The sequence below is a fragment of the Fulmarus glacialis genome, unplaced genomic scaffold, assembly GCF_000690835.1.
Source record: "Fulmarus glacialis isolate BGI_N327 unplaced genomic scaffold, ASM69083v1 scaffold22783, whole genome shotgun sequence".
NCBI classification, from domain to species: domain Eukaryota; kingdom Metazoa; phylum Chordata; class Aves; order Procellariiformes; family Procellariidae; genus Fulmarus; species Fulmarus glacialis.
The window spans coordinates 31,434-46,185 of NW_009202657.1; the positions used below are offsets into that span (position 1 = coordinate 31,434).

General features: G+C 39.6%; 1 protein-coding gene across 1 annotated transcript in view; it reads right to left on the minus strand.

Moving 5' to 3' along the window:
• Positions 1-12,566: 12,566 nt before the first annotated feature.
• Positions 12,567-14,752, minus strand: part of CLVS2 (clavesin 2) — a gene marked incomplete at its 5' end in the record, with an annotated part of 48,480 nt that continues 46,294 nt past the window's right edge. The window contains one exon of the mRNA XM_009574376.1: positions 12,567-12,843. Within this exon, the coding sequence (XP_009572671.1) occupies positions 12,756-12,843 (88 nt within the window). The remainder of the gene's footprint in view (positions 12,844-14,752) is intronic.

Below are 14,752 nucleotides of genomic sequence, written 5' to 3' on the forward strand. Positions count from 1 at the left end.
ATCCAAACCAAGGAGCTGTGCTGTATCTGACCTCATTATTTAGTGACTTCAGCCCGTAACACAAACTCACTTCTGCAATCTGAAACCCACAAATGTCGCTCTGCAAAAAAGCAGTGGTGAAAGGCAGCAGGCAGGCAGCTCTTCATTATGTGGCATCCAATAAATACACAACTTTCCCTGATAGGCATTTGTAATAGATAAGTTCTTATCTGAGCTTAAAGAATAATTAAATTTAAAAAAAACACAAAACAAACCAAACCAGCAGTCATCCTATTAGTGCATATTTTTTTGCACAAGGGAAAATAATGAGAAGGTAAAACTAATTATTTCCAGGGGAAAATACTCAAGCTAAACCATACTATTTGCATTTTATTGTCTCTGCAGAGGTGTAAATTGCTGTCATCTTGGGCTTTACATTGTACTGATAAGGTGCTTCTAGGAAAGGGAAACTAGGCAGAAAATTGGCATCATTATGTATTTCTGAGATGCTTATATTTAATCATTACAAACAGGCAATCTTTGAACAATAAACTGGGGGGTATTAAACAGTCAAAAATAAACGTCTGCAGCTGCAGGGTTATGAAAACATCATTTGATGAATTACTTTGAAATGGAAAAAAGGACTCATCTCCCCACCTTCCAAAAAGAAACCCCTAACACAAAAACCACCTAAGCTTCAATAAAATTAGAAGACAGGGAACTGGCAATAAATGAAGACTAAAGAAATTCCTATATAGTACATCCATCTGCTTCCTTTCATAATGCAGGGACATTAGCAGAGAAATTTAAAGGCAAAGAGAAGAAGCAATGGTAGTAAGTAGGTCACAATCCCACTTTCCCTGAAAACCTCCATAAGATCCTCCACAAAAACAACAAGTGGCAGAGGATGTTACTCACAGGAATTATGACTTGAGGTCAAACTCAGTTAATGCCTGAATTTTAATTAATCCACACTGCACTGCAGTTGCCTCTGCATTTTACTAAAGCCTTATAATGAGGCAGTTTTCTCATAGTGAGAAATAAACAGTAGGCTAAATCCATTTTTCCATAGTATGGTCTCTTACTAATTCAGCTGATTTACATGTGTTACTAGCAGATATATTCGTTTTCCCCTGTCTTTAATTCTGGAGCCTGAAGACCGTCATACCCTAAAGTGACTGCAAACCATACCTCTTGAAGAGACTATGTACCTGACAGGTATCTTCGCAATGGTTTTTCCAAACACCCTCTTCAGTGCTGCATCTTTATTTCATGATCGAATTTAGTCTCCAATTTTTTTCAAACTACACTATATGTCAAATGTTTTTAATGACACTATAATAACGTAAGAAGCTATTATGGTTTAGCACACTTGTACAGGGGTACATCACCTTAACGCACCACATGGGCTGAGATCCATGGCTACAGTTTTTTAAAAGAAGAAAAAGTCACACATATGGGGAATTAAATCAGGGAAGATCAGTATAAGATGAGGTATGCCAGTTCAATGTTTCTCTTCTGTTTTTTTTTGTTTGTTTGTTTCTGCAAACGAGATGCTTTATTTCTCCTTGAGGTCTTTGCTATATGAGCATTAAAAGGATCTAATAATAATAATGTAAAGCCTTAATAGCAAAAAAAATCCCAGCTGATAGCGTGATGCACAGTGGTACTTCATATTTTATTCTGAGCACTTTAAGATTTCAGGGTATTTTCTTGTTGGTTTTTGGTAGCTTGATCTGAACTGTAAAAGTTTATACACATTTAAAAAAGAGAAAGAATTATAAAGCTTTTGAATATGTTGTCATTTTCCACTATTGTGTAAATTTATAAACTAATTAAAAGCTTCATATTTCATATTCAAATGCTATAAATTTTCAGTTTATACATTAAACTAAAAGAAAATTTGAGGTTTGTTTTTTTTTTTCTCATTAAGATCAGCATTTTGACAGTTTCTTCATTGGGGTTAGCCTTTATGGGGTGGTTCTAGGAACTGGATACAGTAAGATCAGCCTGACTCTCGCTTCACTGCTTCATGAGGAAGAAATTACATGTCTGTTAAAAAAAATGTATTTATTTCCAGAGATTGAAATTAAAAATATTGCTATCAAATAATACAATTAACTGTCTCCTCTAGCATTACCACTGCTGGAAATAAAATTTAAACAATGATATTTCATTAATATTTTTTTCATTAATAATTTTTTTTCTGTAAATTTGGGAAGAGGCAAGGTATTAAATTTTTCACAAAAGACAAAAGTCAAAAAGTTGTAGCTCCGCATAGAAGAGAATGGTAGTGTAAAAAAAATATTATCTCCATTTTAATCAGTGTGACATATTTTTGCTACATATGCACTTTCTCAGCTGCTAATCTCCAGAGTTTTCAACAATGAAGTTGATGGATGAAGGGAAGAAAGATTGCTTGACAGCCTGGTAATCTATCCAGAGGGGAAGGGACACTGTCAGTCAGGGTTCAGGTACTGGAAGGGCTTTTGACCAGCCAACCATCTGTACATGTCTAGAAGGCCAAGTGCTACTTTTCCCCACTACTCAGCTCATGAGAATGAAACCAGCACTATCAAGACACATGCAGGCAATGAGACAAAATACTTTATTTTCTACTGTCATAGAGAACTTTCATAAGTGAACACTTACTATGTTTATATTATGCTCAATAGTCACTTACAGACTTGTGTAAACACCACCAGTACTACTGAAATTAATAGCACCGCTCTCAATTTCACTATCCACTCCTGTATCCTACACCATTACAGTGCTATTGTAGGCTGCACCAAAGTTGTGGTAGCATGATAGGTAATTAATTCCCCAGACAAGCCTCCCATACTCCTGCACATCCTGCTGACCGTGCCTCCGCACCGGCAGGAGTTACATTGACACTGTCCTTTTGGTTGGAAGTCGTGTATGACCTCCTGCCTGTACAGAAACACCGGTGCCTGACAGCGAGGGCTCGCTCTGCTTGCCATCAGAGAGCGAAAAGCATTGTTCTCCCCTGCCCACATACCTACTTTTACGGTACTACACATCTAAACTGTCTGCGTAGCCCTAGCATAGGGCCCCATCGCATCCCGGTTCCCTCAGACCAAAGGCAAGTCTGGTGCTCCTTCCCCCATCCTTCAGCCCGCAGCCTGGTCTCCTCTGGCAGGAACTGAAGGTGCTGGAGTCACACATGAGCTGCAGGACGCTCCAGCCAGCTCCCACATCAGGGCCAGGCACCCTGGGCATGTCACACCGTGCTGTCACATGTCAACACGGATGCGAGCTTTGAGGCCTCTGTCTTTTTCCCAAAGATGACTGACATTGGTAAAAGGGCTCCAAAATGGGAGGTGGGGGGAGACAAGCAGACACACGCACACGCACACACACATGCACACACTGGGATCACATTGTTTTCAGGGGAAAGCAGCCTAGCAACATACAAATGGATAGTGTTGTAACTCAGAGCGCTGTAGTGAGGTATTGCAGCAAACCACACCGGCTTACAGGGGCTTTAATTCTGCTCAGTAAGAGGGGTGTGAGTGAGGGATTTCAAAGGGAGCAGAGAGCTGTATTGACATCTATCTTGTTACAGTTGTAATGACGAAATGCACCCTTGTGCAGCAATGGCTTATATACTGTATACAATGCAGCGCCTGGGAGCTGAAGGACTGCATTTCCACGTAGATGAGAAACCATTGATATTTTTTCAACATGGTAATTGGGAAATCTGTACTTCTTCATGGGAAGTTATACCTTGCAGAATTGGCATAAGGAATGCATCTGAATACACCACTGACATTATGTGTGAAACAGAAAGCTACTGCAGCCTTTTTTTTTTTTTTTGACCTGTGTAAACCGAAGTTAAGATATGGAAAATGTACAGAAAATGTGAATAAGTGTCCTTGTGCCTAAAGTAAGGAATACTACAGAACAGACACCGGAGAAACACATAAACACACGACTATCATTTACTGGGTCTCTCCCTCCCAAGAAAAATAAAGTCTAGAATGAAATATGGTCATTCTGCAGGCACCGCTTCAATGTCATGTAGCCTGTTCTGTCCCACCCTGGTAACTTTCTCCTGAGAACAGCAACATTTCCCTGAAGAAAGGGGCATCCCTGTGAGGAGCTGATATCACTTCTCCCTGATGTGGCATCAAAAGTCAATGAACATGAGATGATGCTAGGGAACACAGTACAGACGAATTTAAGAGACAGGAGAGTAGGAAAGATCTTTGAGGGGAAAATGAGCTTTTCTTGTGCTGCATCTCTGCATGATCTTCATCTGTGAGGACATTCATGACCTGCAGACTTCCAAGAAGTGACAGCTCACAACAGTATTGTAAATGTGGAATATGTTAGTGCTCTAAAACTTACTGTTGGGCGGAAAGAGAGGTTCAGAGTTACCAGAAAAAAACTTACATGCTGATATAGCACTCAGTTATTTCTCATTTTTCTTTCAAAACCCTGATAAAAATCAAGTACAGTTCATCCAATTAAAATATGTCCTCCATACATATTTTAGCACAAGCAAGCCAGACAAACACTCCCATGTACAAACACAAAAATATATATGTATTTTAATTTTCATTTGGTCATATTTTATTTAACAGAATGTCATTCTTCCTCAGTAACCAACAATGATTTAAAGTAGTAGTACTCTCCAAAGCAGCCTATTGATCACAGAGAACTGATGATATTTAAATACACAATATAAAGAGTGACATATTTCACAAAGTTGCTTAATCTTCAGATTTTAGGTTGGAACACAACAGACCAAAAGTAACCATTTTACTATGTCCAAGAATAAAATGCAAACTGACAACAAGTTGTGAAAAGAGAATAGTTATTGAAACTATATATAGAGAGAACATGATTGATTGATAGACTTGTCCTGGCTTTACAAATCTCAGACCCCCTGAGTCCTAACAGTACTAAACTGAGAAACAAACAAACAAATTTTATCCTGAGGATACAAGCACTGTTTGCAATTTAATCCTGTAATTTAATTTTTGAATTTTTGATACGGTGCTATAGTATTTTCCGTAAGGCTCCGAAGTAGATTGTTGCATGCGAAAAAAATTCATTCAGTGGTTCCTGCTACGCAAGTACTACAGATTACGAGAGCCTTAAGGCACAGAGAGCCAATCTAGCAATTTTAGATGTCGCCACAACTAGCTGTTAATCATTATTCTCATAACAGAGTAGTATTAATAGATTATGTGAGTGCTTTTACATTTGCATGAGTGCAGAATCAACAGAGTTAGCATGTGCACAACCTTCATTGGGACAGGAGAACTTCCATAATCTGCTGTTGCTCAAATGTTGGGGCAGTAGTCCCTACCTGAAGAATGCTAATTAACAGTCAGGGGAAGGTAACATCTTAAATCACAAGAGCAGTCTCAGATGACTGTCTATCTACACCTGTGTGGACTCCTAGCCAGAGTCTTTTATTGTATTCCTCTATTATGAGGATAGCTGTTGCTCTCATTTTCCATGTCACCCTGTTACCAGAGATTTGTGTAAGGGAAATATTTAAAATAGTGGTCCTCAAGCTCTACTCTGCAGATTATCAGGGTGTTGGGTTTTTTTACAGCTTTTTCCAGTTATTCATAGAATAAAGTACAGAAGACAGGGTGTTGTTGAATGCAAGAGGGTAGGAGAAGAAAGGATGCAGAGCTGGGAAAGGTTTGTAGAACACATTTCATACAACGGTCCTTAGGGTGAAAGAGAACCAAATGATTAAAAGAGACATTATTGTCAAGCTGAACACTAGTTAACTGCAAAACAGTTGTTTTTTAAATAGTGTCAGGTATTTTATATGTGCCCCTCAGAATATATTCATAGTTTTAGAATCACATTTTCTACTACTTAATTCCTTCTGCCGATCTAAGGCATTACTTGTAACAATCACCAATTTAATATTTTTAGACGTTAAGTGTAATGCTTAAAGTTGTCAGTTTCCTTTAAATCATCTCCACTTTGACTAATGGCTATGATTGACACCACCAGCAGAACTGTTTAAAGACACAGGACACGGATCACCAGCTACAGCTCGAAGGCTGCATAATTAGCACAAGACGCCGAGGTGCGCAGGGAAGATTCCCGCACCACTTACACTCACAGCCTTCTACACAGAGCAGGTGCTGATATGAATGTCAGGGCAAGACAGGCTTTAATCCCCAAGCAAGCGCCGAATTCTCCCATGAAATTACCTCTGCAGCAGGGACTTGCAGGATACATCCCTTCCTTCTCTTCCTAAGGACATGTTGGTGAACAATGGCTTTCCAGCTCCTGCGTGCTACATGATACCCACATCCCAAGAGCCACTGCAGCCGCAGAGGCAGCTCAGGCCTGGCATATACATCAGGTTTAAATATATCGCAACCGAGTTCGTGTTGGGAAGAGAGAAAGATGTTCTCTCTCCTTTCTGATGACAGATGTGTGGTGGGGGCTGTACGTCCCCTCTCATATTACAGAGCAAGTGAAAGCCTCCCTCACCATTACATTACAATGATTGATCAGTTCACTCCAACTCCCTGTCGTTGCCTTCTCCAGAGGCCTCCCACCTTTCCTTACGGGCGTGCGGCTCCTTTCCTTCTCTCCCTGCATGACTTCTTCAGCCAGGCAGGACATGGCATTTCACGTATTCCCTCCGGTACCCAGGTCTGAGTCAGCCTGGGGCCCATCTCCAGGTGAGGATCTGGCGGCATGCACTGATCCATTAAACCATGTTCACAAGCTCAGCTACTGCACCTACAATTTCACATGGTAACTCAAGGGTTTTCTAAAGATTTAGGAAACTCCACCACGGCCATACAAGGTAGACCATGTGAAGAATGGGAACTCCGCTCGTCATGTAGATGGGGGACACAATATAGGCTACTGATTCACTTCTTGGAAGTGTTCATACAAGTTCACTCACGTCGCTTTTGCCATTCATATGGCTTTCCACTACAGGCTTGCTTCTGTTTTTTATTTTAATTATTGTGTTTTATCATCTTCTATTATCTTTTCCCTTGCTTTCTTCTCACCTTAAATTTTTATTAACCAAGGGACCTGATTTGAGATGCTTGCCTTTAGGCACTGCTGTGTGTTGCCGATGATGCGACATCCTCTTTAAGGAATCACAGCAGCATTTCCATATCAAACACAAATCCTAATTAACCCCCGCCGTTTGTCTGCTGCAAATTGACAGATATGCCAATTCTCTGGAAGTGAATTCTCTGCTAACAGCAAAAGGAAGCTTTGTCACACTTTTATTATAGAGGACTTGTTGTAAGTGACTGATTCAGAAACAACAGAGCTGGCTGACCAGGGTCTCCACAGACAAAATACTTTGGCCATGTTTTAACAAGAATGTGTGTCATAAGGAAGCATCAGCATCTTCCCTTGGAGGTCTCTCTATTTTGCCTGTGTGCAGTGCTTCCCCTCCATTTGGATTCCACAGCGATACCATCAACTCAGATTTTGAACTCACTGCAGAAAATTCTTTTTTCTCTCTTTTTAAACTCATATCATGCGAGTCTGACATGTCTGTTATCAGTCAAAGCAGTTTACACACACAAAATACTGGAGAATGAGTGTCAAAGTAGTGGAGGCTTGTGACCTGCGTTTCAACTTTTTGCCCAGCAAACCACAAGTTGTTACTTTTTAACAACAAAATCACTTCGCAAATTGTGCAATCCAGCAGGGGTCAATGCCATTTTGTGGCAACAGACCCATATGAAGGGAACAAATTAAGATCCCAAAAGCTGATAGGAAAAAATTCCCACACCACTGAAAGCTGAAATGCAGACTGAAGGATATGTCCAAGTTAATGTGCTAAATAGAGACCTTTGACACAGGATCATTCAAGGTTACAAGGCAATACAGGATGTGGGGTCTTATCTACCCAGCTTGGACTTTCATTTGTCGTCACTTAAGCATGCCTCTAAATAAAATGCTCATGTTCCTTGTATAGTTAATGGGAAATAAACATCTTTCAAGGCCTTCAAAAGGAGATTTTCCCTGACCAAGTTCAGATTTCTTTACTGGGCAGCCAAGATTTCCTTTTGGGGGTCTTCAGAGTAAACTACAAACTACGTTTTTTCCATCAATTATACAGGGAAGAAAGGCATTTCATTTGGGGGACATACTCTCATTTTACCATTTCCTCAGCAGAAATAGTAAAATGTACATTCAGTTTTAACCCACAGGAAAGCAGATCACCCCTGGTTTGTAAATGTCTCATCGTAAGACATTTAGGTAGGTTTCTAAAGGAACTAGGCATGACTGAATCAACAGCCAAACATTCTTCTCACTATTTTCTCTCCTGCAGATCAAACCAGACTGAGTGATCAAAGTGTCACTTTTGCCGTATAAAACCACAATGTGAATGTCTTCCATTGAGATTTTAATGTCTCTAGCTGGCTGTGTTTCTGTTTTGCTTCCCTGAGAAATGGGATAACTATTATTTTCTTGATTTCATAGTGTGCTTTGAACTTGGACAAAAGTACCATTCTCAGCACCGCAAACACATGCTCACTAGCCACGTGATTAAGTGATTTTTCAGTACAATCCTTTGAGACCTTTGCTCTTCCCATTCACATTGATATTTGTCTTCCAAATTTGTCCTGGTTCCCAATGCTGTTGATAGCTCAGCAGGGTATTCCCCGTAGGCAAATAAAGATTATCAAAACCAAACTCAGCGCCCCCCCCCCCCCCCCCCACTATTTTAATATTCTAAACAAAATCCTGAAGCCTGATTTTGAATTTTTCATGCTCTTCCAAACATGACTTTTTCAAAAATCTTGACGAATACATACACTGATAATAACAGAAACAATATAATAACAGAGACATGACCAAAGCTTATTGCAAAGTGTTTCCCAGGTAATTCTAAATGGTAGTTCTTAGGACGCTTGCCAAACTTTTTAATTTCCCAAACAGAACAGGTAAATGATAAAAGGCATGAACAAAATACTGTCAGCTTACAATTTTCTTAGGTAATGTGCTTAGGCTTTGCTGTGACTGTGATTAAATAACACAAAGAGCATTCCATGCAAGGTACTGAGCTAAAACAATTCTTTAAGAGAGACATTAAAGCGAATCTGCTCCTCCACTTATCAATGACTTCTTGAGGCCCCTTCTACTCCTATTTTCTTTAATTCTGTGTTTAGTTTATGTATGTCTCTACAAATATCTTTTGTGACTAGGCGTAGCATGTTTGCAGAGTGCAAAACATCCTTTTAAATATGCTATACAGTAAATTTACATTTCTGTAAAGACATCTTAAAGCTATTTTACAACTAATAACTATTGGGAGCCTGTGTATTTGCTGGAGCTTAGTGGGACTGATTACCCGTCTTTTTAAAGCCAAGAGACTATTGACATCTCTGATTACAGGAGGAAGGCTTTGGGCATGGAAGTTTCCATAACTTTTCCATATATTTTTAAACATTTGTTTCATGGAAGAGACATCATGTAAAGGGACATTTTTAGATCTTGCCAGAGGCCTGAAACTATAGATTTTTACACATTTTTTTCTCCCCCTTTTTTTTCACTTAGTTGCTTGGACAGGAGTATCCAGTTTTTCCACTAAGTTCCTCATATTGCAGGATTTTTTTTTTATATGCATATCAGCATGCATAATTACAACAAGGTTTATTCTATCCAATATACAACAAAGGTAAGAAATTAGGAGGAATTCCTCCCAAGCACTTGAATTCTATTTTTAGCACTTCAATTCTGCTATAAAAATTAGACATCAATTCCTATGACAATAAAGATTGGAAAAAGTTTTCAGTCCAAATTTAATCTATTAAAAATTGATCTACCTATAAAGATTTTCTACAAGAAGCAAAGGAAAGGTGGAAACCCTTTATGTACCCTGATGTGTAAAAGAGAAATGCCTTCAAAGAATACTGAGAGATGTAAAGGATAATGATTTTTCTTACCCATTTTCATATTCTTATCCAATGTCACAACTGCAGTTACGACTGCCAGAATTTTCTTCAGCGAAATAAAAGCTGCAGCCAAGAAGACCTGAAGTACAACTCTTTAACAGTGAGAATCTTATTGAAAATGTCATTTTGTTCTTGGTGAAAGATGAGGTCCCAGTGACATAAAATTATAATATATCCTACTCTCACTTTCTGGAAAGAATATATTAATACTCATTAACTTGAAACTGAAATCAGGCATCAGAAAACATTACATAAATTACAGCTAAGAGCGTAAATAAAGGATTTGCAAACAAAATAAATGTATAAGCTTCAAAACAAATTTTAAGCTTCATACAGTTGAGCGGATACACTTTCCTACGAAGATGCTCTGTGGGGATGTAAGAGGTATTTGCATTTTCTGACCAGACAGGTGGTGTACTCTAAAATCAGCGTTGTGCTGGTTTACACCAAGATTTGGCCCATGTATCCGAAAGCATCTATGTCACAGCTTGCGTACATATGGAATACTGACTAAATCCTGAAGCCCTTACAAGGAGAAAATTTCTACTGATGTTAGAGTTTTATCTGATAAGGATATACTTATATTATTCCACTAACCATAAGTGTGGGCATATATAACATACATTCAAATATGGCACTTATGCAAACCCTGGAGACACATCTCACCTATCCAGCATGATGTTACAAGGTATGTGAAAAATAGGACAGAATAAAATAGTATATTACAATTCATTGATCTTTCAAGTCTCTCAAACCATAGTAGTATTACAACAGCTTCTACTACTGAAAACTTGTAGGACAGACTGAAAAGACATTCAGGCTTCATATCTTTTCTCTTTGCATTTCATAACACGTATCATGAAACTAGAATTAGGAGAGCGGAAAGGCAATGACTTGTTCAGACAAGTTCCTGCGATGCAATCGCCTGTTGGGGCATACACTATTTATGAGTGCTGCTAATGAACTGTGAAGTAGGAAAGCTTTATCTGTGTGCTGTCTGGGCTAATCAAGGGTGATGCTGGAAGAGACAGGGTTGTCTCAGCCCTGAGAAACACCAAAGCTGCCACCACAGGAGTTACAGCTAAATTCTGAGACGACATGCTTCCAAGATTTCACTCTCCCCTCTCTCTTAACTCATCCCAGCCTACTAAATCTTACAGATGCAAGCATCCTGGGCGAGGAGAGGTGACCTACAACCAGTGACGTCGAAGCTTCAGTGGTCACTGAAGTGATGGAAGAAATTCTTTAAACTCTGGCGCTTGGGAAGCGCGGTTGCTGTGAGCTATCTGCTCCACCGTGGTCAGTGTATTCTTAACTAACCTCTGCATTGCCCGGACATGCTCTTACAATAATACCTCTAACTATTCAGGTGTCTTGGTGGGCACCCTGTGTCTTCTCACTCTGATTGCAGAGTTAAGTCCTAATAAGAAATTACATTCTTGCCTCAGCATACAACAGGCTGCACACACATCAGCCAGCACACAACAAAAATGACACAGCCCCTGCGTTTCAGCTGATTTACCCCATCCATAGCAAAACCTGTTGCCCTTTTGAGGTAAAATGGCACATGTTCAATATATACAGTTACACTATAACCAAAACAAAAGTGTCCTAAACACATAGGCTGAGATGTTTGACTACAACTTGTTCATATTAATCCTTGTTTGGAGTGGGATGCTGTTGTTCTATGGAAAGTTTTACTATATTAATAATGACATTGTCTCAATATACAATCTATAATATATCTAAGTACATTGAATAGTTATGATTTCTTGTATAAACCTTCAATCAAATATACTTGTCTAACAATGTCACCTTGTATGCTTGTCAGAGATTGGTAAAAATATATATATGTATCCAGTCTCCCAGAGCACAGGATTCAGTGACTAACTTTCAACCTCTGCTGTCAGGCTTTACTTTCAAATACCGGTTATTATGCTGTATTTAGAGGACTATTTTCTCATTCCAAGGGAGAACAGAGTTCTGGAAAAATTCTTGACGTGCACCCAAAATGCAAGAGAAGTAACTCCAATGTGTCCCACATTACAACACCCAGGTTAGGGTAACGAGCCAGGTTACTTGCGAACTGTAAACAAAAAGTTAAGGAAGAAATCTGACAGGTCCATACAGCCAAACAACAAAGCTGTCAAAAAGCTGGTTCCAGCTCATCTGTTACCTTTTTCACAATGCTACATGGTTTATGCTAAATCACAATCCTAAGCCACAATGTTATTTGGGAAATCAGATCCTACAGTTAGGAAATATTCGACTGACTATAGCATCTCCGAGTTCTTATATTCCCTCTTTATCTTTGCACACTACATGAGCATTGCCAAGAGAAAACAAAACAGCAGTCAATACACTAGCTGCAATATGGCTTCCTATAAGAAGGCCAACATTTAATTGGCTTTGATATTTTTCCTTGTCCAATATGTGTTTCTCTGTGTGTATGTGTGTGCGTGTGTGAGCACACACACGTTTTCTTCTCTTTTTTATGGTGCACTTCACTGACATATTTAATAGTCACTCACTTCCATAGCATTTGTTTACCATAACTTACAAAGTCAAATTGGAGGATTATATTGTATTTACAAACAAGTTGGCACTTACAGAATAAATTATTGATTCCTCTTTATTTTTAATTTCATTTTATTTTCCTTTTTTCTCTTCTTCTTTTTCACCCCAGGGCATCCAGAATTCAGGCAGAATAGTAAACCCTGCTGCCTGCTGCCATTATGCTACATTAACATGAGTAAATAGGATTCCGTCAAAAATTTGCTTGTTGCTGAGAGGCAGTGCCTTCCACCTCAGTTCATGTCCGATGCTCAGGAACTGTTAGTCAAGTGAAAGCAAAGGCTGCATGTTTTCTTCCTCATTCTTATCCATGCGTTTCAGCACCCCAGGATCCACAACTGACTGAGACCTGCAGAGGGATAACATGTTTATTTGACATTTCTAGATCAAGACAAATGAGGGTAAACCTCAGCTTTCTATTGTTTATTTTCATTTCTGCTAGGGCTTAAAAATAATGGTACAGCATTATCCAAGTATCTGATCATTGCAAATGGTCAGAAAATACCCTCTCGGAGTGATTGCATGGCTTTAAAGGGCTGGTTTGTGGATATAGGAGCAAAAGGCAGAATAAAGCGGATCCTCTTTTCTTCAGTGAAACAGTGAAGCAGGGTGCATCCTCAGCACACAACAGAGAGCAGACTAAGCTCTTTTGTACTTAAGCATTGACACTCTTTACCAGAAGGTTATATGGCACCAGGCTGTTAAAGAAGGTACAATTCAGCCAGCCAGCTGGTTAATGGCACACTGCAATTAGTGGCATGTGTTAGCTGGAAGCACAAGTTGCTCCTTTTCTGAAGAGCACTTAAATGCAACAGTGCAAGCTCCTAAGCCAACCCGAGGGAATCCTGCCATGGCCAGCAGGATTTCTGGAGCAGTGGACACATCTGTCAAACTCACTTATCAGCTCAACTACACAGAGCAGAGAAGGATGGTAAGGGCAAATTCAATGATGATTGTAAAATTTCTCCAGATTCTCTGATTCAGCACAGAAGCATAACACTGGTACTGGTACCCTGCAACAGCCGTGTGTGAGGGAAAAAGAGGAAGCCCCAACCTCCAGCAAAGTCAAAATGCTCCATTAAAAACAAAGTCTGAAGTGTTAAGATGGGTTCTTACATCACCTATGTCTCAGCTTGTCAAAAAGCAGACACTTCTGGGGTACAGTAAAAGCAACCCTTTTTAGATGTTTCCTTGTCATAGTTTAACCCGGCAGGCAGCCAAATACCAGGCAGCCGCCCGCTCACTCCCCCCGCCCCCCAGCGGGACAGGGAGAGAATCGGAAGGGTAAGAGTGAGAAAAACTCGTGGGTTGAGATGAAGATAGTTTAATAGAACAGAAAAGAGAAAATAATAATAATAATGATAGAATATACAAAATAAGTGATGCACAATGCCATTGCTCACCACCCTCGCTGACCGATAACCAAGCAGCGATCGGTACTTCCTGGATCACGCCTACCATTCATATACTGAGCATGACATCACATGGTATGGAATACCCCGTTGGCCAGCTGGGCTGGCTGTCCTGATGATGTTCCCTCCCATCTTGTGCACCTAGCTCAGTCAGTAGGCATGGGAGCTGCCCTTGGACTAGGAGGGCACTTAGCAACAACTGAAAACATCAGTGTGTTATCAACATTCTTCTCACACTAAATCCAAACCACAGCACTAGGAAGAAATTCAATCCTACCCCAGCCGAAACCAGGACATCCTTTAGTGAGATGAACCTCACCCTAGAAATGCCTATTTCTCTTCCTTTCTGTAAAGATTTGAGACGGCTGGAGCATGTGTACATCTCTACAATGTAGGCATCTATTTTTGATCAGTGGAGGCACACTGTGACTGCAGCATTGCTACAGATTTGCCCATTTGGAGGGCTACAGCACAGGGAAAACCTTTACGAATTCTGACCTATCCTAAGGTAAACATTCAGAGACAGTCCCCCACTCTTATAAATTGGCATCATTCACTGAAACCAATGAATGAGGCTGATAGCAGGGGACAATTTGGTCTTTTTCAAAAAATCTAAAGAAAACCTTCAAAAACACAAGAAACATCATCTGAATTAAAGCCTAGGTGAAAACTTTAAACACAAGGATATTTTCTAGTAATACTTACCACATTCTCTTACTAATGCTAAAATCAAGAAAATTAGCTTTAAAAATCTGATGGTCCCTCTTGTGACAAACATAATTAAAAATTTTTAATTAAAACTGTACAATAACCCTCATCTAGAATGCTGGTGAGTTCCTCAGGCAG